The following is a 27,788-nucleotide window of genomic DNA, read 5'->3' on the forward strand; positions in this document are numbered from 1 at the left end:
TTCATATCAATTAGACAACTTTTACTAAATGAGAAAACTACATTTAAAATGTGCTTTAAAACAAATGGATTTAGAAAAAAAAGACATATGCATTTGAAAGAACTTTTGCACTGTGAAAATCAAATATTTCTTGCAGTAATACAATGCGCCAACCATAAAATGTAACAGAAACAGAATTCTCAACATTTTCAAAGACATTTAGGTCAAGAATTTCACATCTATGGTAGCAAATTTAGAAGGGCATTATAAATATTATGTCCATCCATATGAAGCTTACAAATTTGACAATGCTCAATAAAAGATTTTAGAATCACATCCGATAGTGTCACATCCACAGAATCACAAATCGGTATCCTGTAAAGTCTCCTTCTAAAATCTTTGTTGATTTTCCTAGTCCTTGCCATTTGTTAATGCTAACCTTAAGGAAACAACAACAACAACAACAAAAACAAAAACAGAACAGGAAAAGAAATGCTGCAATAAACTCTTGATCATGTACAGAAATTATTGCTACTATAGTTCACTACAAAGCATATCTATACAATACCTTTGATTATGAAAAACCAATAAAAATCTTTAGTGACACAGCCTTACAATCGTACACAACATTCACATGGCAATATTAAGACAGTGAAGCACCCAATACCCATAGCTGACAAAATGTCCCACTGACCAGCATTCATTTAAATACATCCTTTTTGTATGGAGGCTAGGAAAAGGAAATAGTGTCATCTTTCCAAGGCTTGTCAAAAAAGGATTCTCATGTTTTGTGGATCTAAAAATCAAACAAACAACAACAACAAAAACCCCCCCAAATCAAAACCAATACAGGTGAGGGTGTTATCAGAAAGTTAAGCATGCCAAAAGGTGTTTCGTGCGAATTAAAATCTAAAGCCAATGTACCACATAATCACATTACCAACTAGATGGGTAATACTATATGAGCCTTATCTTAAAGTTAAATGAAATGCTACTGCACAATAGAGTGTCAATAAGTTAAAATTAGAGTGCACAAATTCAAATCAGTGGCAATTTGTAAAAAGCAAAATATTCACTATTAGCTGTAAAGTTTGCCCAGTAACTGCTTGATTAAAATCATTGGATTGGACAGTTTGCATTTTTTAAAAAACTATCAATCTCAAAAATTTCTTCTTACTGTAATGAGGCATACTTTTTTTTTAGTAATATCAAACAGGTACATAAGTAGATAAGCAAAGGAAAATAAAAGCTGGTGAATGTCTTTAAAGCTCTTCCCATATTTCACTTTTTAAAATGTTTAGGGAAAAATTAAAATAGGTGCCATTATTCTAGCAAAAACAAACAAAACAAAATAAGCCCAAAATAATCAAACAACCAAGCAACACTAAAACCACATTACACAGATGGATCATCATGCTTTCATCTGATTTCACTATCACATCTAGTTTAACTGGGATGCTTTTTAACCTTAAAAATTGTGATACATGAAGATGTAACTTTAATGGATAATTTTGAAAATTTGGATTTAACTTTTTTTGAATATTATAACAGTATACTTATTACAATACAGTGTAGCACATCTTTCTATTAGAAAAAAATTTTAAGATCCTTTACCCGTCTCCTTAAGTTAAAGGTGTGACATCATAAAGGGTGTCAAATGGCTGGATGGTTTTACAGTGCACACTTATATATTATGAAGTATGTCCTTAACAAATCTGATGGTTTCCTTACAGAATTCCTTTCTTCACCTTTTCTTCGGTGGATTAGCTGTTCGAGGTGGAGTGACAGGGCGTCCAGAATTCAGTCCACCATACTGGTACTTAGCTTTCTTTTCAGATGGTTTCAATATCTTAAAATACATAATTTAACAATGTTATTCTTTCAATAAATGAAAACTGTAAAAGTTCAATGAAAGTGTAGAAAAAACAAAGTTCTACAAACATCTTGTATTTAAAAAGAATGTGTAAGGCCTGTGTGTATAGTTCGATTACTTAGCACATACAAGTTCCACAAGTTTAATCTTTAGTGTGTGAGTATGTATATACACAAAGTGCAAATACTTAAACACTTACAACATTGTATTAATATCTTAATAACAAATACAACCTTTAAATTAAGTTGTATTTTTCTCAAATTAGTGCATCCCTATGGTGAGGAAAATAATACTGGTTTGAGAGGCAAAAGTCCTAAGAATTAATAATTCTGACAGTGATTTGGCAGGGTAATTAATCTTTAAGCCACAAGTTATTCAGACTTTATTTTTTTATGAATAAATGAATCTTTTTTTTTGGGGGTTGGTCGTGGGGCTTGAACTCTGGGCTTGGGCACTGTCCCTGTGCTCTTCAACTCAAGGTGAGCACTTCACCGCTTGAGCTATAGCACCACTTCCGGTTTTCTAGTGGTTTATTGGAGATAAGAGTCTCACAGACTTTCCTGTCTGGGCTGGCTTTGAACCGTCATCCTCAGATCTCAGCCTCCTCAGTAGCTAGGATTACAGGCGTGGGGCCAAAGAGCATCCGGCTTGAATAAATGAATCTTAATTAAAAAAATTTACTAATAAATTTTTATGCCATAAAGTTTACCCACTATAAGTGTATAAATCTTTAGCATATACATTTATGGTATTATACCTATTGCCATATTCCTGTTCTCCTTATCCTCATAACCATAAGAAATCACCAATCTACTTTATGATTCTAAAGACTTAGTTATTATGAACATTTATGTGACACATATGTTCTCCACTTTTGTTTTCAAAGTTCCCCTGTGCTATAGCATGCAACTTCATCATTTTTTATTGCTAAATTTTATTTTCAAGTGTATGGATATGCCACATTTTATTTACCCACTGTTGTTAGGGATTTGGGGTCATTTCCTTAAAAGTTACTTGCATAACGTACAAGATTCTGCATGAACATATGTTTTCATTTCTCATGTATATATACCTAGGAATGAAATTTCTAGGTATTTATGCTTCACCTTTTGATGAACTGCTGAACTTTTCCATAGCAACTGTACCAATTTACAATCCTACCACTTATGTATAAAGTTCTGAATTGCTTATAATCCTTGTAAACACTTGTTACTTTTTTTTTGGTCAGTCGTGGGGCTTGAACTCTGGGCCTGGGTGTTGTCCCTTGGCCCTTCAGCTCAAGGCTAGTGGTCTACCACTTGAGCCACAGCACCACTTCTAGTTTATTGGTAGTTTATTGGAGATAAGAGTCTCATGGACTTACCAGCACTCAGCAACACTTGTTATTTTTATAGAAAATATTTATTTTTTGTTGCTCATGAGTCTTTTTTTTTTTGCCAGTCATGGACCTGAACTCTGGGCCTAGGCGCTGTCCCTCAGCTCTTCAGCTCAAGGCAAACGCTCTACTGCTTGAGACACAGCGCTACTTCCGACTTTTTCTGTTTATGTGGTGCTGAGGAATCGAACCCAGGGCTTCATGCATGCTAGACAAGTATTCTACCACTAGGCCACATTCCCAGACATGCACTGCATTCTTTAGTAATTATTCAACAATTAAATCAGAAATGATTAAGTTTGCTAAAATCTTCATGTTTTATATATACCAAAAAAGGCTGTAGCTGGGCACCAATGGCTCACACCTGTAATCCTAGCTACTTAGGAGGCTAAGATCTGAGGATCACGGTTCAAAACCAGCCCAGACAGGAAAAGTCGGTGAGACTCTTATTGTCAATTCAACACAAAAAAACTGGAAGTAGCGCTGTGGCTCAAGTGGTAGAGCACTAGCCTTGAGCTGAAGAGCTCAGGAAAAACGCCCAGGCCCAGAGTTCAGGTCCCCCCCCCAAAAAAGTGGGGGGAAATCAAAAAGAAAACAAAGAATCAAGCCAAGTGCCAGTGGCTCACGTCTGTAATCCTAGCTACTCATGAGCCTGAGATCTGAGGATCTCGGTTCAAAGCCAGCCCAGGCAGGAAAGTCCATGAGACTATTATCTCCAATAAACCACTAGAAAAACCAGAAGTGGCTCTGTGGTTTAAACGGTAGAGTGCTTGCCTTGAGCTGAAGAGCTGAGGGATAGCACCCAAGCCCAGAGTTCAAGGCCCATGACCAACAAAAAAAGAAAAGGAAAAGAAAAGAAAAAAAAAAAAACAAAGAATCATCCAACTGACTTGGTCTTGTGAATTCCATGCTGAAATCAAAGCCATTTCTGATAATGACAGAGTAGTGTGGCTCAAGTGATAGAACACTAGCTTTGAGCTGAAGAGCTCAGGGGCAACACCCAAGCCCCACAACTGACAAAAAGCTGTTAACTTTTTAACTAAAACTTGAAATATTTAATGAGTCTGAGTGATTATCACTTTGGAATTTTCAACAATATATTCAAGGAAAGATCACAAGTCTAAAAAAAATTCTGATGATAGTTTTAATTTCTAATTGCTAGAAATTTACATTTATGTCATACCTGAAATGAACACATCAGAGTTTCATCCACACTCATCATTCCACCAGCATTGTCAAACTCGCCACAGTAATTTGGGGCTGAAAATAGGGTTACCAATTGTCGTTTAGCAAAAAATTCATATCCATCTTCTACCACCTGTTAAATGTCAAAAGACAGAAACACTTACTAAAAGAAAATTCTTAACCATCTATGTTAATAAACCTAAAAGCTCTGCTCTCCTTACTTTGGAAGTTGTGATTCCGAAAGGGTGCTGGTCCTGGGCTTGAACTCAGAGCCTGGGTACTGTCCCCAAGCTTTTTTGCTCAAGGATTGTGCTCTACTGCTAAGCCACTTCTCTACCCCAGCTTTTTGCTAGCCTGGTTATTTTACAGAGTCTTAGAGATTTTTCAGCTTTCAACCACAATCTTCCTAGTTTTCAGCCTCCTGAATAACTATGATTACAGGTATGAGGTACTGAGGTCTGGCTTTTGAATTTTTATATATTTATTTTCCTTAACTAATTTAAAACAATTTTTAGAATCTGATGTCAATTCCTAAATGATTTAAGTAATTTATTTCTGTTGTACAATATGAAGTAGGAAAACACCATATAAGCATGCAAAACAGTGTTTTAACATATACTATTGAGTTAATTTTTGTAATCTATTTTAGGTATCCTTTGATAAAAAAAAAAGGGAGGGGCTGGGAAGGTGGCTCAGTGGTAGAGGCTTGCCTTGCATGCCTGAGGCCCTGCTTCCATTCCTCAGCACCACATAAGCAAAAAGAAAAAAGCCGGAAGTGGCGCTGTGTCTCAAGTGGTAGAGTGCTATAGCCTTGAGCGGAAGAGCTGAGGGACAGCGCTCAGGCCCAGAGTTCAGGCCCCACAATTGGACCAAAAAAAAAAAAAGGGACCACCACATTGACCTTCAGCACAATGACGTCTTTGGCATTCAGTACATTTCTTTTTTTTGCCAGTCCTGGGGCTTGAACTCAGGGACTAGATGCTGTCCATGAGCTTATGTTCAGGCTAGCACTTTACCACTTTAGCCACAGTGCCATGTCAAGCTTTTTCTGAGTAGTTTATTGGAGGTAAGAGTCTCAAGGACTTTCCTGCCTGGGCTGGCTTTGAACTTCAATCCTCAGATCCCAGCCTTCTGAGTAGCTAGGATTATAGGCATGAGGCACCAGCGCCTAGTTTCTTTTTCTTGATGTCAGTTTTAATTTTAATTAATTTATTTTAATGTTATTTTAACGGTGACGTACAGAGAGGTTACACTTATGTAAGTCAGGTAATATGTACTTTTCTTTTTGGACAGTGTCACCCCTTCTCTTGCTCTCTCCATGTTTCCCTCCTGCTCCCACCCACAAGTTGTATAGTTCATTTTCAACACAGTGTCTAGTAAGTACCACTGCTGTATTTGTTCACCTTTATCTCTCCATTTCTGTGCCCCCTTTGCCCTCCCAAAGACAGATAAGACAGAACAGAAAACAGAAACAACGAAGAAAAGATCTCTTGTTTCCATTTCTGAGTTCATTTCAATAAGTTTTATATATAAAAGACCTGAGCTTTTCTGCTAAAGGCTTGCACTCTACCAATTGAGAGATTGCTCCATTTCTGGCTTTCTGGTTAAGTGGATATAAGAGTCTCACACATTTCCCTGTTTGTGCTATCCTCAGATCAGAGCAGTTAGTTACTACAGGTGTGAGCCATCAGCACCCAGCTTAGTACATATTTATTAGGTTTTTGCTGCTATTCATTCTTTCAAACATTTTTTTGGGGGGGTCCGGTCATGGGGCTCAGGCCTGGGGCTGGGCCTGGGCGCTGTCCCTCAGCTCTTCAGCACAAGGCTAGCGCTCTACCACTTGAGCCACAGCCAGCTTTTTTCTTTTTCCTTATGTGGTGCTGAGGAATCAAACCCAGGGCCTCAGGCATGCAAGGCAAGTGTTCTACCACTGAGCCACCTTCCCAGCCCTCAAACATTTTTTTAAAGGAAGTAACATGATTAAAATTAAGCACAATAGGACTTTAGCAGTTTCTGGAAAGCAACATGCAATCTAAGGCAGTTCAATAATATGAAATTTTAAAATGAAAACAAAAATTGATGTTTTAAAATTATTATATTTGAAAGACCATTGGATAGTGGATATTTATGGCTGAAAGTCTAATTATCAATGGGGATTTTAGAGAACTTAGCAAATCTGTTCTGAAATCTAACAGAAAGCTTAATTACCAAAATTAAACATATGTTTATTGATTAAAAATAACCAAACCAAAAGCAAAGGATTTATATATACCTTCATTCCATTACTAAGAAACATCACACATATGATATGATGCATAGTGTGGGAAGAAGAAACCAGTCACTTGTTTATTATTAAAATCATGCTGACGGGTAGAAGTGGTTAATCAAAGAGGGTTTAGCCCCAGAGAAAAGAAATTGTGGAATAGCTTATAATTTATTCAATACATTTTGCTCAAAGTTGGCCAAGAAAGGAGGGCATGTTAATCTTAGCACTTGGGAAGTAGAAGCAGAAGGATTTCAAGTTCAAAGCCAGCCAGGACTACATAGCAAGATCTTGTCTCAAAAAACAAATAACTAAAAAAAGACTTTTAGATATGCTTTCCAATGAATTATTTTATCACAGCTAAAAGAGTTAAACAATAATACTCTGATTTCTATTAAATTCCTTATTTAAAAAATTTCTTATAATTTCCTAAGCACAAAACAATATCCACATGACTATGAATAACATTTGACTGTTATCCATAAAGTTCACATAAAAAATCTGAACAGCACCCAGAAAACCTCCCTCAATCAACACTGAAAATTTTGTTGAGGTTGAACTTCACTGTACTACAAAAATAAATCCTTTAAAGCTAGGTACTGGTGCTCACTTATGTTACCCTAAATACTCAGGAGACTGAGATCTGATGATCCTGGTTCAAAGCCAGCTGAGACAGAAAAGTCTGTGAGATTTTTATCTTCAATTTCAGTAAAAAGCTGGAAGTGTATGTGTGGCTCAAGTGTTAGAACACCAGCCTTGAGTGAAAAAGAGATGTGAGAGAGAGCATTCTGACTGGGTGTCCAAGCCCCAGGTTTGGCATGTACATGCCTGTGCGTGTGCAAACACACACACAAACCCTCTTTGGGAATGCTTCAAATAGAGTGAGAAAAGGTTAACAAATCATTGATTAAATTGTAAGCTCTGTCTCTCCTATTTGCTTTCCTTGTAAGTCATGTTACCTTTCTTTGATCTTAATTTGCTTAAAAATAAAATGGATAATGTAAACTTAACAAATACAATATTCAAGAATCTTTCTTATATTTCATACCTGATGAGCTCGACAAATCAAGTCTAAATCATGACGATTCAGAAATTTACTGACTACATCAGCTCCAAAAGTAAAAGAAACACCACGATCATTTTCTCCCCAGCCTTGTACATCTTTGTCTGGGTCAGACCACAGCAAATCACAGAGCAAACCTTTAGAAAATAGAAAAATAGCAACAAAAAATCAAAACTTCAATAAAGTGTATCTATAGCACATTTCTTATGCTACTCTTACTCTTTAATGAACAATGACAATCTGCTCTTTAGTACTCCAGGCTTTCTATCTTATTCCTTTGTTAAAGCAATCATGTAAATAAATACATGGAAATCTTTTTTTTTTTTTTGGCGGTTGTGGGGCTTGAACTCTGGGCCTGGGCGCTGTCCCTCAGCTCTTCAGCTCAGGGCGAGCACTCTACCACTTGAGCTACAGCGCCACTTCCGGTTTTCTGGTCCTTTATTGGAGATAGGAGTCTCACTGTCTCTCCTGCCCAGGCTGGCTTTGAACTGCAATCCTCAGATCTCAGCCTCCTGAGTAGCTGGGATTACAGGCGTGAGCCACCGGCGCCCGGCGTACACGGAAATCTCTTATGTACAGGTTTTCCATGTGAATAATCCAGCATCATTACCTGAATAGTTGATTGTATAGCCATGTCTTTTTTTTTTTTTTTTTTTTTTTTTTTGTTGTTCAAGGGGCTTGAACTCTGGGTCCAGGTGCTGTCACTCAGCTCAAGTTGAGCACTCTACCACTTAAGCCAAAGTGCCACTTCCAGTTTTCTGGTGGTTTATTGGAGATAAGAGTCTCACAGACTTTCCTGTCTGGGCTGGCTTTGAACCATGATCCTCAGATCTCACCCTCCTGAGTAGTCAGGATTACAGGCGTGAGCCACTGGTGCCCAGCAGTTGATCCTTTCTTTAGAAAGCCAGACCTTTTCTGAGTACCACTATATTCAGTTTTATCTTACTTATCCTCAACTTGCTAAATACAACTTTTTAGTTAAGTCTTTACATTTGGTGGAGCTAAGATTTCCACTTAATTTTTTCCTTAAAGATTGTCCCCATTACGGAATTCTTTGTTCTTCCACATACTTCAAAAGCCACTTGCCTAATTCCATTAAAAACATTCTTTGGAATTGCATTAGTCTATAGGTCAATTTGAGGAAAGAAACCATTTCATGTTGAGGCATAGAGGATTAAAAACTAGGGTGGAGGAATAAAATCTTATCAGTAACTCTAGGAAAAGATGTCAGTGCTAAAAAAATTGAGAATCTTTATAGTCTTAACAAGTAGTGGAAATTTTAGGAGGGATTGAGAAAAAGTTCATTTACTACCTAAATGAATTCAAAGGAATCTAAATAATTACCAGACAGAGGAAATGATTCAAGTGATAGAGCATCTGCCCTAGAGCAAGAGTGAGGCTCTCGGTTCAACCCTCTATACCAGTAAACATTTACTAGAGCCAGAGGAGGAGGAAAACATTGAAAAGTATATTGAAAAGTAATGGTTAGAACAAAGGGAAAAGATTAATATAGTAATGGTATTCTGAAAGGGGAAAGAACTATCAAGTAGGAAATGGCATGATTACAAGTACATGAACTAAAGTAGTAAGGAAAAGACTAATATGCTACTTTGACAGACTTATCAGACCTTGAAGAAAGCAACCTTTTTTTGGGTTCATCGTGGGGCTTGAAATCTGGGCCTGGGTACAGTCCCTGTGCTCTTCAGCTCAAGGCTAGCGCTCTACTGCTTGAGCCACAGTGCCACTTCCGGTTTTCTAGTGGTTTATTGGAGATAAACCGGGCTGGCTTTGAACCGAGATTCTCAGATCTCAGCCTCTTGAGTAGCTAGGATTACAGGTGTGAGCCACCATCGCCCAGCAAAAGCAACATTTCCCCCCACCTTTGGTGGGCAATAGGGTCTGGGCGCTTTCCCTGAGCTCTTTTTGCTCAATGCTAGCACTCTATCACTTTGAGCCACAGCATAGTTTCTAGTTTTCTGGTGACTAACTGGAGGTAAGAGTCTCACAGACTTTCCTGTCCAGGCTGTCCTTGAACTGTGATCCTCAGATCTCAGTCTCCTAAAGGGCTAGGATTAAAGGCATGAACCACTGGTACCCAGCTGAAAGCAACTTTTTAGTGGCCTAGTATGTAAATTAATGGGTAAAAGTAAAACTGTAAGATCAAGACTATGGGTAGATATTGAGGTGATGGCACTAAATTTTTAAAGAAGTACAGTGGCTCTTAAGGATATTTTTCATAGAAAGTGTTTTAACATTTGAAAAAAAAATCTATACTGGGCAATGGTGGCTCATGCCTGTAATCCTAGCTTCTCAGGAGGCTGACCTCTACTTTTGACTTTTTGATGGCTAATTGGTAATAATAGTCGCATATGGACTTTCCTGCCCAGGCTGGCTTTCAATTGAGATTCTCAAATAGCCTCCTACTAGCTAGGATTGTAAAATTAAGCCGCAGGCAACAGGCATAATTTAATTGGTTTTCAAAGGACATACCAATACCAAGAATAGTGAAGGAATTTGGAAAGATAAAAAGGTAACTAAGGAGAATTCACAGTGAAATCTTTTCAGTTACAAATCTGATAGAACTACATTAAGAAGTTCTGCACATACTTTGGGGGATAACTAGTGAAAAATAAAGTATTTTATGCTACAGTAAATAAAGTCATATATAGTAAGCTTAAAGACAAAGAGATCTTTTATTAAATTAATCCTACTTTCACTAAATATAATTAGGTTCAAATATGTCAATATTTTACACAAAGTAATTAAACTTCTTTGTATACTACCTGTATCAGGGACATCAGTAGGTCTCATAATTCTCCGAATCTGTTCCATGGATTGAAGGTCTGGTGATAGTCCTATAAATAAAAAGATGAGATACAGTCTTGATATCTAACAGAACTTATGTACTGGTTACTGTTTTTCTCCTGTAGATAATCACAAAGCATTAAGCTAAACATTCATATTTTATATTCTTAGCCATACTAATGTACAAAACTTACAATTCCTTGAATGCCTTATATCAAAGGAAAATGCATTTCAATTAATGTAGTGAATTTTTGTCAGTATACAACATTTACTACCAAAAATCAGGAGTAATCATTGCATCTATTTTTTTGTTTGTTTTTTTGGGTCCGGTAATGGGGCCTGAACTCTGGGCCTGGGCGCTGTCCCTCAGCTCTTCAGCTCAAGGCTAGCGCTCTACCACTTGAGCAACACCACTACTTCTGGCTTTTTTCTTTTTGCTTATGTGGTGCTGAGGAATCGAACCCAGGGCCTCTGGCATGCAAGGCAAGCGCTCTACCACTGAGCCACCTTCCCAGCCCCTGCATCTATTTTTTTCAGCACTTTTCCACATTAAATTCTTCTCCTATATAATTTTCATTACATTTCTTCCCTTTACAAAAATGTCAGCTACTAAACCATTCAATGAACTTCTAGGCCCAGTATTCTATAATTTTATTTCATCATTCCCCAATGTAAACCTGACATTCACATAGGGCCAGTCCTTGCACATTCTCTGAACTCAACGTACTTTTTTTTTGGGGGGGGGGGCGGATCTGGTCGTGGGGCCTAAACTCTGGGCCTGGGCGCTGTCCCTCAGCCCTTCAGCTCAAGGCTAATGCTCTACCACTGAGCCACCTTCCCAGTCCCTCAACATACTTTTTCAAGATCTTTTTACTGTTTTAAGATTGTATTTATCCCCTAAATCCATGCCTTCATAAACATTTGCCCAACAATGTTCTCCCAATTCTGACTTGTCATAATTACTATCTTACTAACATAAGCAAATTCCTTTTATCACGTAATGTTTCATAAATATAATTTACCTATATGCTTTGAAACCCTTCACTATAACCAGATCATATATATTTTTATAGCCTCTCAAGCACAAGATGTACACCATTTTCTAAGTGAATTTTCAATGTTTTTCACAAGTCATTAAATGGCTTACCAGTTTACCAAGAGAGTTACTATTAGGACTAAAGTTGACATACTGCACAAAGTCTAGAACTCTTAATATGTGAATATTAAACTCAAAACATTTAGATTCTCACCAAAAGTATTTAATATAGGCAGAAGATAATAATTTTTACTGATTTCACAGGAATCTTTCACCAGATTTGATATATTGTTACAGTTAAACCCAAATACCAAATTGATATAAATGGAAGATATTTAAATATCTAGTTGTCTTCTTTATATGAGAAATTCTTTAAAGAAAGCTCCTCTATTTTCTTCTTCTTTTTTTTTTGTCGGTCGTGGGGCTTGAACTCTGGGCCTGGGCGCTGTCCCTCAGCTCTTCAGCTCAAGGCAAGCGCTCTACCACTTGAGCCACAGCACCACTTCCAGTTTTCTGGTGGTTTACTGGAGATAGGAGTCTAACGGTTCTCCTGCCCGGGCTGGCTTTGAACCTCGATCCTCAGATCTCAGCCTCCTGAGTAGCTAGGATTACAGACGTGAGCCACCAGCGCCCGGCTCCTCTATTTTCTTTATAATTATAATAATCATAAAGCTTTAAGTATGCTTAAAAGTATTAATAGACTTTTAACTCAAATACTATTTGTTTCCCCAGATGATCTTTATTTTATTTTTTGTAGTATTGGGGTTTGAACTCAAGGCCTGGGGCTTACTAGGTCAGTATTCTACCAATTAAGCCACATTCCCAGCTTCTCCAGAGCATCTTGTTGCAAATCTTTTCAGAGCATAAGAATAGTAAAAACTCCGCAGACATATGGATTACTCTACCTCCATGACAACAGAAGATCTTCTCATCCACAATGGCAGCTATAGGCAGACAGTTAAAACAATCAGTGAACGTCTTCCATAATTTAATATTAAACCTTCGTTTGCCTATAAAAAAAAGCATTTAGAATTAATAAAAAAACTCAAACTGTTCTGATTAGTTATCTCAAAGCCATAGAATATGAATAGTTTTTATTTTCTTCTTTGTGCTTAATTATCAACTTTTCCCCCTGTACGTGAATAAAAAGTTATTATGACAAATTTCATTGGTTGGGGATGTAACTCAGTGGAAGAGCACTTGCACAGCATAAAAAGGCCCTGAGTTTGAGCCATAGCACAGGAAAAAAAAGTTTTACATACTTTTAAAAAGTAGGCTTTTTATTTAAATATGCTTTAAAAAAGATATTCAGTATCTTCTGTAAAGACCAGAGATTATACTAGGCATTTTATGAATCAAATACATCAATTTTTTATTTTAAGATCACCATAATACACTCATTTTGAAATAATCTAGTAAATTATTAGATTGTTTTCCCTTTAACATGAACATAATTAAATACCTAGCCAAATAAGTAAGCAGAAGTGAAAGGGGTTCCTTAGGAGACTGTCAATTTTGACTCTAGTGCACTGAGTAGTAGATATAAACTTAAAACCTAGGGAAATGAAATTTTTAGAGGTACTTAACTAGTTTTCACTTTTGCATGAATTACAACTTGGCACTATAGCAAGTAAAAAGACACAAAGCTATAATTTCCCCATAGCCTTGCTTAATTAGCTACAACAAAAACAATCTCAAGCACATGTTCATCTTTATACCTACTACCCAGCCAGAGGAAGGATGAAAGACAAAAGTACTAATTTCTTATGCTTGTACAGTATAACTTGATTCTTAATAAGTAAGTATAACTCAAACTGTTTACAAGCAACTGTCCCATGAATTATTGCATTTGATGTCATTTATATCCTCAAAAATCTTCATACCTCTATTTTATCTTTCAAGAATGTACCTATATACTTCTATTTTTGACATAACTTTAGTAATATAGTTAATAGTTTGATGTACTTCATACTTCAACTCTTTAATTTAAACAAGGAAAACCACATAGTATACTACAGAATTAAAAAATGCAATATAAAGTCAAATGCAAACACTTTCCTAAGTATCTAAGTTCCACAACCATGGAGAGTAATCTGTCTTAAATATTGGTACATTCCTGTCAATGGATAATTTAGCATTAAAAAAAAGATAAATTCAGCTGGGTGGTGGTGGCTCACACCTATAATCCTAGCTACTCAGAAGGTTGAGATCTGAGGATCAAAATTTGAAGCCAGCATGGGCAGGAAGTGCATGAGGCTCTTATCTCCAGCTAACTACCAGAGCTGTGGCTCAAGTGGTATAACAAAAATAAAAAACTCAGGGACAGTACCTATGCCATGAGTTCAAGCCCCAGTATTGGCACACACACACATACACACAAAAGAATTCTAAAGGCTACTAAACTGTAATCAATCTAAGGCAACATGACCAAGGAGATTCCAAGAAACGAACATATTCCTAGTTTCAGTTTCTTCTTTTTGGGCCTCTGCTCAAGAACTGAAGGAACTCCTCTGAAATGGTTATTAGGAAATGCTCCCATTAATTACTTTTCAAAGTTTTTGATTTCACTTACATTCATCATAGAATCCATAAATGCGATTGATACTAGCACACTCATGGTTTCCTCTTAAAAGAAAGAAGTTCTCCGGATATTTGATTTTATAAGCCAATAGCAAACAGATGGTTTCCAAAGACTGCTTTCCTCTGTCCACATAATCTCCTAAGAAAAGATAGTTGGCTTCTGGTGGAAAACCTCCATATTCAAATAGTCTCAGTAAATCTGTATACTGTCCATGAATATCTCCTAAAAACAAAACAAGTTAGTTTAGAAAAATTGTTTTAAAGCTGCTTCTATGAAATAGTTTCCAATGTTCACAACCTTATGCAATCCCTTCCCCCGTAAGTATAGGCTATACCTAGTGATTTGTTTCTAACAAACAAGATATAACAAAATAGCCTGTCTACTTCTAGTTGAACCTTCAGATGACTGAGGTCCCAGATCACCCTTTATTGGAGCTTTATGAGAGAACCAGAGCCAGAGAATCCAGCAAAGGTTGTATCTGAATTCTCTGACTCACAGAAACTGATGGTAAATTAATGTTATAGCTTTAGGGTATTTTTTTTTTTTTGTACAAGGTAACTGATACAGCTACTCTTAATATCTGATAGTTTAACTTAGTTACTTTGTTATACCAAAAATCAAGAATTAAGAAAGAGTACAAATAACTTCCATTACCTTCAAGTTATTTCTATATTAAGTAACATTCCAAAGAATGCTGATTTTTTTCTTGGTCTGGTAACATGTCTTATAATACCGTTTCAAAATGCTGGACAACAGAAGCATGCTGTTGAAATTTTAGGATCACCTATGAATACATTTGCTTTTCATAAAAGTGATTGATCTTTTCAGCAATTTCCAAACTTCTTATTTCTTAAAGGTGATATGCTAAGATAATAAATTAATTTAACAAATATTTACTTATTAGCTGGGCACTACACAAAGGAACACCAAATACACAACTTTATGAACCACTAAGAAAAATAAACAGTATTTAAGAAACACATGAAGGCTGGGAAGATGGCTCAGTGGTAGAGTGCTTGCCTCACATGCACAAGGCCCTGGGTTCGACTCCTCAGCACCACATAAACAGAAAAAGCTCGAAGTGGCGCTGCGGCTCAAGTGTTAGAATGCTAGCCTTGAGCTGAAGAGCTGAGATATAGAGCCCAAGCCCAGAGTTCAGGCCCTTGAATGGCCAAAAAACAAACAAAAAAAAAAACCCCCAAAAAAACCACGTGACATGCCTGCAAGTTATATGTATGGTATGACTGTAGATCACTAAGAAACATGTAAGACAAGGAAAAATTTTGCATGTACACAATTATCTTTGAGCAAAAGCTGATCTAAGTGCATTAAAAAGTTATATCATGAACACTAATGGTCACTGTGAGGAATATCATTGCACTGAGCATGATGGCTAACACCTATAATCCTAGCTACTCAGGGGCTGAGAACTACAGAAAAATGATACTTCCTGTAGAACAGGTTTTTTTTTTTTTTTGTGGTTTTAACAAGGAGATCTAAGATGTAAGTTTTTGCTTTGGGCCAAAAGCCACTGTTAGACTTAAAAATAAATTAAGACTGTTAAATGGCAACTCCTTAAAAATAATAGGAAAAAAACCCCAAAAATTTAAATAATCACAGCAAAGTTATAAGATATTGCCATACTGACCTACAAAACTGATCCACAGAATTTAGAATGATCTGGACTGCTCATTTCCATATATCACTGAAAGCACTAATCAATATTTGATAATTCTTATAATCAGATTAGAAGTATGGACTTCTCTGAAATTGCATTTCCTTGATTATTAGTGAGGCTGAGGACCTTTCGTTTACTGATCATTTAAATTTCTCCTAACGTTTGTCTCTTTTTGTTCTTACTGTATTTTTATTTCCTTATTCTAAGAATGCTATATTTATGAATTGCAATCTTTTAGCCTGTAGTATCAAACATCTTCTTGTTTATAACGTGTCTTTTTTTTTTTTTTGGTCAGTCATGGGGCTTGAACTCTAGGCCTGCGTGCTGTCCCTCAGCTCTTCGGCTCAAGGTGAGTGCTCTACCACTTGAGCCACAGCTCGGCTTCCAATTTTCTGGTGGTTTATTGGAGATAAGACTCTCACTGATTTTCCTGCTCGGGCTGGCTTTGAACTGTGATCCTCAGATCTCAGCCTCTTTAGTAGCTAGGATTACAGGCGTGAGCCACCAGCACCCGGCTATAACTTGTCATTTTTAAGTTTCAATTTTGTTTTATAACCTTTCCCAACTGCACCCATTACATACCACAAATTTTCAGTGGTGCTTCCAATTCCAAAAGAATAGGTTGGCTGAGAAAGATCTCGCGAGATTTAATACATAAGCCCCGAACTTCTGCTTCAGTCATTTGCACGATTTTTCCTGGACGACATCCTCGTACTGATAAAACAAGGCACAGAACAAGTTAGTTTTCTAAAATGTATCCTAATCCTTAAAAAAGAATTACTCCTCTATTTTTGCAGATCAGAAAAGTCACTCATGTAGCTAAAGTGTCCTACTGAATTGTGTGGGTAATAGGATTCTTTTATGATCTGGGCTTCATCACCAATGTTTCTGGTTCCATACAATGTTCCTCAAGTCTGTTCTCAATAAAATATAGCCTTCTTGGCTCTCTGGCAACCAACTTCTGGCCTAGCAGCCCAAGAGACCTAAAAATTTCTTTCAGGGACAGCATTTTAAGGGTCTGCCCTATTCACCCATCAAAGTAAGTCTAGCATATAGTATGAAGCCAGAATATCATCACTAAGAACCCATGGCTATGAAGAATAGGAGATTAAAAAAAAGTGGTTTTCAGTGATTTTATTTGAGATACTTCCTTGGAATATTATCAGCAAGAATTTAAGCAATGTCCACTTCAATTTACTGTTTTTTAAAAAAGCAAGATGTGCCAGATCATGTACCCCTATTACTTCTCATTTATAATTAGGCAAAACATAATTTCTTGCTAAAAATTGCTGATTATTTTGTCAGGTCACCAAGTCAGGCTTAAAAAAGTTAGGCCCCTAATGTGTACAAGCTGTAACATTCCATCAATATCTTAACATAAGTACCACAAAAAAGAGGTAAGACAAACAATACACCAACATGTTTTAGAAAACATGCCAATTAAGCTGAGCACCAGTGGCTCATGTCAGTTATCTTAGCCACTCTAGAGCCTGAGATCTGAGGACTGAGGGAGGTTAAAAGACAGTATAGGTTGGAAGTGGCGCTGTAGCTCAAGTGGTAGAGCGCTCGCCTTGAGCTGAAGAGCTGAGAGACAGGGCCCAGGCCCAGAGTTCAAGCCCCACAACTGACCAAAAAAAAAAAAAAAAAGGCAGGAAAGACTATGTGATTCTTATCTCCAGTTAAGCACCAAAAAACTAGAAGTGAAGCTGTGGCTCAAGTGGCAGAGTTAGCACTGAACAACAAAGCTCACAGATAGGGCCTATGCCCAGAATTCAAGATGCAAGACAGACAAGACAAACACAGACAGACAGACGTGTGCGCTTGACTAACTAGTTATATCTATACATCGGAATCCAATTAATGGGTTCAGAGGAAGCTTAGTTATACTAACTTGTAATTTCACAAAACTCTACCCTTTGCAAACACCGAGTATTAATATTTTAAAATAATTTTGAATACAAATCTAAATTATAAAACAATCATAATACATCAATTGTTTAGTGTTCATAAAATTTTTGCTTTTCTACAGAAATTTCCTTTTCTTTAACATGTACATGTTACTTTTTCTCCAATTTAAAATGTACTATTCTATGTCCTTAAATTTAAAACAGGACCTTTGTAAACAGTTTCTGTGAGATCATCTATTTGATTTTGTGTTGAGTCTTGAAACTCTTATTTCCAATAAACCATCAGAAAGCTGGAAGTGGCACTGTGGCTCAAGTGGTAGCATGCTCGCCTTGAGCTGAAGAGCTGAGGGACAGTGCCCAGGCCTAGAGTTCAAGCCCCATGACCAACCCCCCCCCTCCAAAAAAAAGTCTATGTAGTGTTTTCTGTAGAAAAACATTTATCACTTGTTATCAAACCAGCAGAGTAGCAATAGTTACCTTCACTTGCTATTGTCAGTTTTATGAATATTTGTCAGTAATAAAAACTGAATACCCTAACTCGTCCCATGGTGATAGCTCATCATGATAGTTTTGTTATGATTGTGATTTTGTATGTGTGCATATGTGTTTGTGCCTGTATGAGTTGGACCTGGAGCTTGAACTGAGGGCTGAATATTTTTGGTAGAGCCTAGTGCCATTTCTGTACTTCTGGTTTTTTTAGTGGTTAACTGGAGATAACAATCTCAAGGACTTTTCTGCCCAGATTGGCTTTGAACTGTGATCCTCAGTTCTGGGCCTCCTGACTAGTGCCTGACAATATTTACAGCTCCTATCTGTATAAAGAGACATTTTTCAAGTTGTAATACCTAAAATCTCATTACAGATGAGAATCAACAGATGACCACATGTAATCCAATTTTTAACCAATATTGATGACTAAGAACACTAATTTCTAATCTTATTAAGCAAAATGTACTTTTTCATCAAAAGAATTCCATTCTCATAATTACAGAAAATTGTACTCAAGCAACAACTCCAAGTATTTTATTTTTTTTCCAACACAGGTTTGTCTTTTGAAATACATGATCTATGTTTTTGTATGCTGTATGTACAAATTTTTCACTAACCATCAGTACTTTCACCAGCAAGTTCTTTCTTGCTGCTTTCTCTCAAACAGAAAGGATAGCAAGGAAGAAAAAAAATCCAATCATCTTGGCTGTCTGCTTCATAAAATCTTTGTAACCTTCACTAATGACACTTTAACTTCTTTAACTTACTCAGTTCCCATTCACTCAACACTACACAATAAGGGCAGTTAATCCAGATTTCCTAAATTTTGAGAGGCAATTTCTCCATATTGAATGCAAAAAATTATCTTTTATTTAGATGATAAAAGCAAAATTTTGGGTTTTTTACCATGGGTTAAAATATGGGATTTTGTTTTTAAGTAAAATAATTAGGCAGTTGATAAACTTTTAATTCATTCTAAATCTGCCTGGTGGGAGCTTTGTATAATATTCCTAATTCTCTAGAACATATATGTAAATAAATGTTTCTTTGAATAGGTTACAGTTTTCATGAATTCTCCACCAAATAAAAAATCATTTCAAAGCCAGGCGCTGGTGGCTCACACCTGTAATCCTAGCTACTTAGGAGGCTGAGATCTGAGGATCACTGTTCAAAGCCAGCCTAGGCAGGAAAATCCGTGAGATTCTGATCTCCAATAAACCACTAGAAAACCAGAAGTGTGGCTCAATAATAAGATTATAAGTAACAGATATATAAGCGAGGGTTGGACATTTCAGGAATAGAGAGTACCCTAGCACTATGGCTCTCCCTTTTCACTGTGTTGACATCTGCAGTCATGGGGTAAAACCAAGGATGGGTTAAACTTCTGGTACCATAACATACACTAAGTCAGAGGTAACCAAAGTACACTGCAAGCTATATGTAGTTCACTGCCATGTACTTGCAATGAAACAAAGAAAGCCAGCTTCACTTAACAATGCCCAACGAAGCAGTTAAAAGTGAGTTTTATTAAACCTAATATATTCTATATGAGAAAACAGAAAAAGAAAGTATCCTAAAATGCTTTTGCTGCATACCACAACAAAATGTTTAGTTCCAAGCTGATATAGTTGCTTTTTTTTCACAGAATACTTCTTACTGACAAAATATGGCTATTCAGACTTACATATCTAACATATACTCTTGAGGATTCTTCTGATTAGATACTGTCAATAATATTAACAAATGTGATTTTCTGATCGCATGTTTTCCAACAGACATCTGTATGAGTCTAACCAGTTCCCAAATGACTAATTGATGTCACAAAGCCATGCATAAGACTCAAAGCTTAAGATATAATGCCTTAGTCATTAATGCCAGAAGAAAACATAATTTCCTAAAAATACTTTTCATCATTTTATTCTATCTAATGATGCTTCATCTGGTTCAGAATCAATACTGGTATGACAATCCAGATAATAAGCTGTAGATAAAGGGAACAGGAAAGAAATGCACACACATAAATAAGGAAATATATACAATTTTTTTTTGGGTCCAGTTGTGGGGCCTGAACTCTGGGCCTGGGCACTGTCCCTCAGCTCTTCAGCTCAAGCTAGCGCTCTATCACTTGAGCCACAGCACCACTTCCAGCTTTTTTCTTTTTTGCTTATGTGGTGCTGAGGAATCAAACCCAGGGCCTCAGGCATGCAAGGCAAGTGCTCTACCACTGAGCCACCTTCCCAGCCCAATAAGGAAATATATACAATAGACAAAAAGTAGAAGATACACTATTGGGTAGGTACTCTCAACAAAGAGTCTTCTCAAAAGTTAGCACTGTATGAGAAAGCATACAGAGATGTCTATCATCTATTAGTTTAGATTTACACTAACCAACAACAACAACTAACATTTTCTGACCTTTTAAGTGTTGAAAACCATTTGAATCTTAACACATGTAAGGGCTGGATATGTGGTTTAGTGGTAGAGTGCTTGCCTAGCATGCGTGAAGCCCTGGGTTTGATTCTTCAGTACCACATAAACAGAAAAAGCCACAAGTGGTGCTGTGGCTCAAGTGGTAGAGTGCTAGCCTTGAGCAAAAGCAGCTCAGGGACAATGCCCAGGCCCTGAGTTCAAGCCCCAGGATTGGTAAACAAGCAAAACCACACACATTTAAGTAGGTACTTTCATTTTCAATATCTAGAGGAAATAGATCAGAGCTGATATTATAATATACACAAATCGTCATTCTTATTATACAAGGCACTGTATCCATATTACTATTTTTTGTAAAACAATAGTTATTCAGGATTCATGTAACTATTGTAGCTTTGATTTGAAAGCCATAGAATTTATCCTGTCATTATTTTTTATTTTATTCTTTTCTGACTGACAAGTTCCAAGTTTCTTACCCATTTTCTTTTTCTTTTTTTGTCGGTCATGGGGTTTGAACTCTGGGCTTGGGCACTGTCCCTCAGCTCTTCAGCTCAAGGTGAGCGCTCTACTGCTTGAGCCACAGAGCCACTTACGGTTTTTCTAGTGTTTTATTGGAGATAAGTGTCTCCCGGAGCTGGGCGTTGGTGGCTCGCGTTTGTAATCCTAGCTACTTAGCTACTCAGGAGGCTGAGATCTGAGGATCGTGGTTCAAAGCTAGCCTGGGCAGGAAAGTCCATGAGACTCTTATCTCCAATAAACCACTAGAAAACCGGAAGTGGCACTGTGGCTCAAGGGGTAGAGGTAGAGTGCTCGCCATGAGCTGAAGAGCTCAGGGACAGTGCCCAAGCCCAGAGTTCAAGTCCTGCAACCGACAAAAAAAAAAAAAAGGTCTCATCCATGACCCTCATATCTCAGCCTCCCGAGTAGCTAGGATTACAGGTGTGAGCCACCTGTGCCTGGCTCTTACTCATTTTCTTTTCATAGTTTGGCCCAATTATTTGAACAGCTGCATTATTTGAACAAATCAATCTACAAGTATCTATGAAGAGTCTTTTTAAATTTACTTTTTAAAAACTTAAACTGAGTTATTAATTACAGTTAGATATAACATCAGAAGAAGCATGTGGTATTAGGTATTACACTAAAATGGTACTAGTCAAGTACTAAATGAGTGTTTCGGTTACCCTGTAATTGACCAGATGTGAACTTGTGTCACTCAGTGATATTCTGATTAACATTCTTGGAATACAATTTTTCTTTTTTCTTTTGCTGGTCCTGAGGCTTGAACTCGGGGCCTGGGTGCTGTCCCTGAGCCTTTTTGTGCTTAAGGCTAGCATAGTACTCTACCACTTGGGCCACAGCACTACTTCCAGCTTTTTCTGAGTGAAGTTTATTGGAGATAAGAGTTTCCTGGACTTTTCTGCCTGGGCTGCCTTGGAACCACAATCTTCAGATCTCAGTCTCCTGAGTAGCTAGGATTACAGGCATGAGCCCCAGGTGCCTGGTGGAATACATTTTTTTTTTTACAGTGAAATAAACTGTGTCAAACTGGCAAATTTGAGAATGGAGAGCTTTGAGGCCAGTGATTTTCAGGAAGGTTACCCATACCTTAATAAATCACAGTGCTACACACGTGGATAATAGTACAAAGGCAGTAAGATTACCAGCACTGTCATATAGTCTACATGAGAAGTATCCACCAAAATTCAAGGCTGACTTACCTACTAACATTTCCAAACCATTTGTTCTCTGACCTCCTTATGTACCAAGACTTTGGGTATATCCTACATTTCAGAAACAATATGATTTTAATCAGTATTTTAAAATACCTTAAATCTATGAATTTCTATCATTTGCCACTACTGTAATTCAGAATGCATATTCTGTTAAATGGTAAGTGTGAAGAATAAGATAGGAAAAGCAAATCAATACATTCTTAACTCAAGTCAGACTTAGTAACTCACATTTAACTCAAATTTAAATAACTTCTAAAACATAATTAATCCTTATCTTGGCTCTAGACATTTTACAGATAAGCATCCAACTCTGCAAACAGCAAAATTAAACATCTATGTGACTCCTTCAATTGCTAGAATGAAGTAATGAGGTTAAAAATAAAAATCCTAATTATGAATCAATTAAAAAATGTCACTATCTTTATCTCACCCAGAAGAAAAAAGGAAAGTATTCCTCAGGTGGTTTCTACTCTTTTACATGCTTTATTCTAACAAGTCTAGCCCTGAATCTTCACACAATATACCACCTCCCCTATGGAAAGGGAGGTAGTTAGAAGAACTAGCATTTCCTTCAAATTTCCCAACTTTTAGACTGCTGGATCAAAATTAAACAGGTCAATCAATAAAGGAGATTTAAGCAGTTTGACATTCCTCAAAAAGCTAAACAGAGAAAATTCCATTCCTAGCTAAATTCTCAAGAAAACTGACATAAAGTCCACACAAAAACCAGTACATAAATGTTAAGAACAGCATTTTACACAACACTCAAAGGGAAAACAACTCAAGTACAAATCAACTAAAAGGAAGTATTTTAAGGTAGTATATCCACAATGGAATATTATCCAGCAGTAAAAGTACTAATACATATTACAATATGGATTAAACTTAACATGAAAAGTCAGTCACAAGAGACCACATGGTGTATGATTTCATTTATTAAAAATGTCCACAATAGGGGAATCTGCAGACAGAAAACAAGTTAGTGTTTGCCTAGGTCTTGGGACAAGAGAGATGAAGAAAAAAGGAGAGTATGTTTTTGAGAACAGAACTTTTGGGAGTATGTGTGTGAAATTCTTTTCAAGTTGACTATCGTGATGGTTGCAAAACTTTGGCTATATTAAAAATCACTCAACTACACTCTTCAGATAGACAAACAGCATGTTATGTGAGTTATATTTCAGCAAAACCTGTCATTAAAAAAGAAGAGGAGCTGGGCATTGATGGCTCATGCCTGTAATCTTAGCTACAAAAGAGACTGAGATCCAAGGGTCACAGTTGGAAGCCAGCCCAGGCAGGACTCCATGAAACTCTTATCTCTAATGAACTACCAAAAAACTGGAAGTGGAGCTGTTGCTCAAGTTGCAGAGTGCTAGCCTTGAGCAAAAGCAGCTCAGGGCAGTGCCCAGGACCATAGTTCAAGCCTCAGGACTGGTGTGCTTGCACATGTGTGTGTGCGTGCACACGCGCGCGCGTGCACACACACACTCACAATTCCTCACCCCCATAAAAGTATCCTATCATACTGCAAAGCTCAAGTAGTATAGAGTACCAGCCTAGCAAGCTCCAACCTTGAGTTCAGTAACACCAAATAAACAAATTGAGAAAAAAGGGCTAGAAGAGTGGCTCAAGTGTTCTAACATCTGCCTGGACATCGCCTAGCAAGCATGAAACCTTAAATTCAAATTCCAGTACTGTACCCTTCCCCCTTATATATAAAGCATGTGACATAAAAATATATCAAAACTTCAATAAGTGGCATCCTTGAGTTATACAATTATGGAGAACCTTTTAAAAAACTTTTTTACTTCTCTATGTCCCAAGTTTGTAAAATACTTTACTCTTATGAGGTAAATCTAAAGAGTTTCATATCAAATATATGATTCATAATAGACATTATCAACTAGTACAGTCCCAGGTTAATACTGGGATCATGTCCAAGACTAGCAACAGAGCTGGCACTATGCAATTGTTTTAATTACCCAGCAGCAGTTTTCCATACCAACTTCCTCCCAGACACATCAGATTCTACTCATCCCATTTCATTTCCTACAAAATAAACTCAGAAGTTATACTTTGAACTAAGTTGCCCAGGTGACTGTGCCATGCACTCCCACCCTAACGTTTTAGGGAACAAAAGTGAAAAGCACTTAATGGATACGAACTAGTTTCAATTTAAACAGTCAAAAGCCACAAGAATGTGGTAACAGGATCACCACAGAGGCTAAAAGTGGTAGAAGCCTTTCGTTCTTTGTTCTAAGTAAAATTCAACTCAAGAAAATATACTGGAGAAACATACACCGTCCAAATAATGCACCAGTAGGTTTGTTTTATATTAACTAACAACACAAATTAAAACACTGAAAATATAAACAGCAATTATAAGCCCACCAAAAATAGAAAAAGTAACCTAAAAAAGGTATTTACTGAAAATGTTTATAGCTAGTTGGCAATCTGACACATTGTACAATTGTTAAAATCTAGCTAATTCAGAAATATTACCGGCCTCACTTAATTGTTCGTAGTGCCAGCACATAATATCCATTTGTAACATTTTCCAAAAACACAATGTATCATTAATTGTAGTGTCAATGCTGTGGTAGGCTCTCTTGAAATTTATTCTTTTAACTGTAATTATGTATTTTTGGCTGGTCAATTTTTGATTTGAGCTATTTAACAAGCAACCCCTCCCCCCCACAAATCTACTCATAGCTAGTATGCTAGGCAGCTTTACAAAATATCAATTACTTTAATCTGAGATATTTAGCTAAGGCAGAAGCATCACTGAAAACCAAGGTTTACCTATAGTGGGTTTTTTTTTTTGAAGACTAAATCTAAAATCTAAGTCTACTTAATACAAGATCTCTAAAGGGGGTCTAGACTGAGAAGGAAACTGGAATCTTAAGAAACTCTGGGAAGCACTACTGTTCTTAAATCTGCTTCAGCAGAATTAAGTAGCCAAACTTCACCAATAAATAGTATGCTCAACGTAGAAACAGAGAAAAGGCTGGAACAGGCAGAAATCACTTGCTTAGACTAGAAGCTCTTTGCACAAGAAGACTGTGTCTTAACCTTAGGTCCCCAGTGCTGGGCACAGAGGAGTTCAAGAAACATTAGTTGAAAGAAGGAAATGTATCTGGATTAGAATGCTTACCAAAAAAAAAAGGGGGGCGGGGGAAGCAGTGTACACAACCCGAACTGAACATTTAAAATGAAACCACCTAGGTGACTCTGCCCCAGTCTTCTTTTCTAATAACCTTGAGTCCTAGTACTGCTTCTTTAGTTTTTGTCATCATAAAAAGATCTGACTCAAAATGTTGCAGGCCAAACGTTGTTAAATACCCGCATCTACTGTTTTATGCTTACTAAGCATATGAATATGTCGAAAATAAAAAAAAGTTGAGACAAATATGAGCTTTTACAAAATCTTTAAATTTGCAAAAAATACGATGGCAGGCTTACACTCCTCTCAGGACTAACAAGATACAAAAAAAATTAAACTACATTCCTTGTAGACCATGTACAATTATCAAATATAATTTTCCCCCCAAATTCCTCAGACAAAGTCATAGGTGGTGAACACTGACTGCAAGCACCAGTGGGCCTCCCAGGAATAACTTGGTAATAAAGAAAAAGGTAAATAAGAAGCGTTCCTGGTAAAACTTTTGCTTCCTATTCCAGTCTTCAGATTGCAGTGAGGCTTTCACCATGTGGAGCAAATAAAATACACTGCTTTATCTGCACAGGGGTTTACTCAGCACCGATGTTCAATCATACATTGAAAGCGACCCCCTCCCGACCACCCTCCAATGTTCTTTAGTGAATTTCCAAAGGTACGTACTAATGCTTTTCGGTAGTACGCAATTTACCTTCGGGCAATTTGCAAGCAAACAAATAGCATTACAGATGAAATCCTACAAAGGTGGAGGGAAAAAGGCGGCACCTTTAATTGGTTTTAAAAGACTTAAATTCTTTCCTACACACTCGCAGGACAGGAGTGATGACGCAAATTTTAGGGTAAAGGGACGAATACTGCATCGATTTTGAATAATATCCTGCGACAGATCAATACATTTAACTCCTGGCCAGCCCATCTTTTTATCTTTCTCCTTTATGTCTGTTCCCACCAAAACGAAACTAATCCATAAAAACACGAAGCCCACCCCCCCCCAAACTTTAGATGCTGGGGAGACTTGTACATTCCTTTGCTTAAGTCCCAGAGAAGCGTTACAACAGACGTTTACTAAGTTTGTGCACAAATTAAAACTACTCAAGCCTGTTAAATCTCCAAGCCACAGAGACAAGCCTTTTTACCAAGCGTACCCACACATTTCGAGTCGCTTACGTGCATTTTCAACCCGATTCAAGAATGTGGTTTACTGTTTTCTTTACGACAGATAGCATTCACAGTAGACAAACTCGCTAACCTTTCTTTCCTCTCTTTGTAAGAGTCCATTTGTAACAAGGAAAAACAAAAAAAGTCAGAGACACAGAACGGATGCCCCCGTGTTGCCGAGGAGGAGGAGGGTTTCTGCGAAAATTCACTGCCAGCACAACAATCGGAGGCAGCCAAGGGCAACGCACAAAGAGAACAGAGAAGAGACACACATTCCACGGGTGCACCAGGGTCCGCTCCGGGCATCCTCACCCCTGCCCGGCAAGGTCACCGGAGGCCACGGCCCGAAGGCCAAGGGAGCCCCGCGGCGGCCCCGAACACGGGCTCACCCGGCCTGGATGCCGGGGCCCGCGGGGCCGGGCTCCGGGCCTGCCCGTCCTCCTCCCGCGGCCCCGGGCTGTCGGCGCTGCCTTTCCGGAGACGTGTCTAGGCGGGCAGGGATCCCTCCCCGCCCGGGCTCCGCGGCGAGCGGAGCGAGAAGGGCGCGGGGCCCCGGGACCCCCACTCACCCTCCAGCAGGCGGGTGATGAGGCTGTCCACGTTCAGCTCTCCGTCCGCCATCTTGTCGGCACCAGCCTCTCCTTCCCGGCCGCGGCAACAAGGGCTTCTCGGCGGCGGCGGCGGCGGCGGCGACGGCTCGGCGTTCTCTCACCTACGAGTCACGCGGCGTTTCGACCCCGGTCCCACCGCCCCCTCCCCGTGCCCGCCCCCCCCGCCCCGCCGAGCCGCGGGCGCGCGCACCCCGAGACACCCGCGACAACAAGCAAACAAACAAGCAAGCCCGGGCCCCCCACGAACCGGGCAGCGTCAGACCGAAGCCGCCACCTCCTTCTACTCCTACTCCACTACCACCACCTCCTCCTCCTCCTCCGCCGATCCTCGGCACCGCCCAGCGCCGCAAAGCTCACCAGCGCCGCCGACGGCCCCACCCGCAGCGCCACTCAAGCTCCACAGAGCCAGCCCGCCGCCGCTGCGCCGCGCCACGCAGAGCTCCG

General features: G+C 38.2%; 1 protein-coding gene across 2 annotated transcripts; it reads right to left on the reverse strand.

The window, feature by feature from the left end:
• Positions 1–27,788, reverse strand: Ppp1cb (protein phosphatase 1, catalytic subunit, beta isozyme). Of its 2 annotated transcripts, none has more exons than XM_013013662.1 (9): positions 27,702–27,788; positions 27,303–27,445; positions 16,421–16,552; positions 14,152–14,382; positions 12,485–12,589; positions 10,522–10,593; positions 7,724–7,875; positions 4,411–4,545; positions 1–1,828 (listed from the first exon to the last, which is right to left on the reverse strand). In XM_013013662.1, the coding sequence occupies exons 2-9, from the start codon at positions 27,352–27,354 to the stop codon at positions 1,724–1,726; spliced, it is 984 nt and encodes a 327-aa protein (XP_012869116.1). In that variant the 5' UTR covers positions 27,355–27,445; positions 27,702–27,788; the 3' UTR covers positions 1–1,723. The 2 variants fall into 2 exon arrangements, with proteins under 2 accessions (XP_012869116.1, XP_012869115.1); XM_013013661.1 differs by lacking the exon at positions 27,702–27,788 and adding an exon at positions 27,592–27,676.

Source organism: Dipodomys ordii, unplaced genomic scaffold (assembly GCF_000151885.1).
Source record: "Dipodomys ordii isolate 6190 unplaced genomic scaffold, Dord_2.0 Scaffold20, whole genome shotgun sequence".
Classification (NCBI taxonomy): domain Eukaryota; kingdom Metazoa; phylum Chordata; class Mammalia; order Rodentia; family Heteromyidae; genus Dipodomys; species Dipodomys ordii.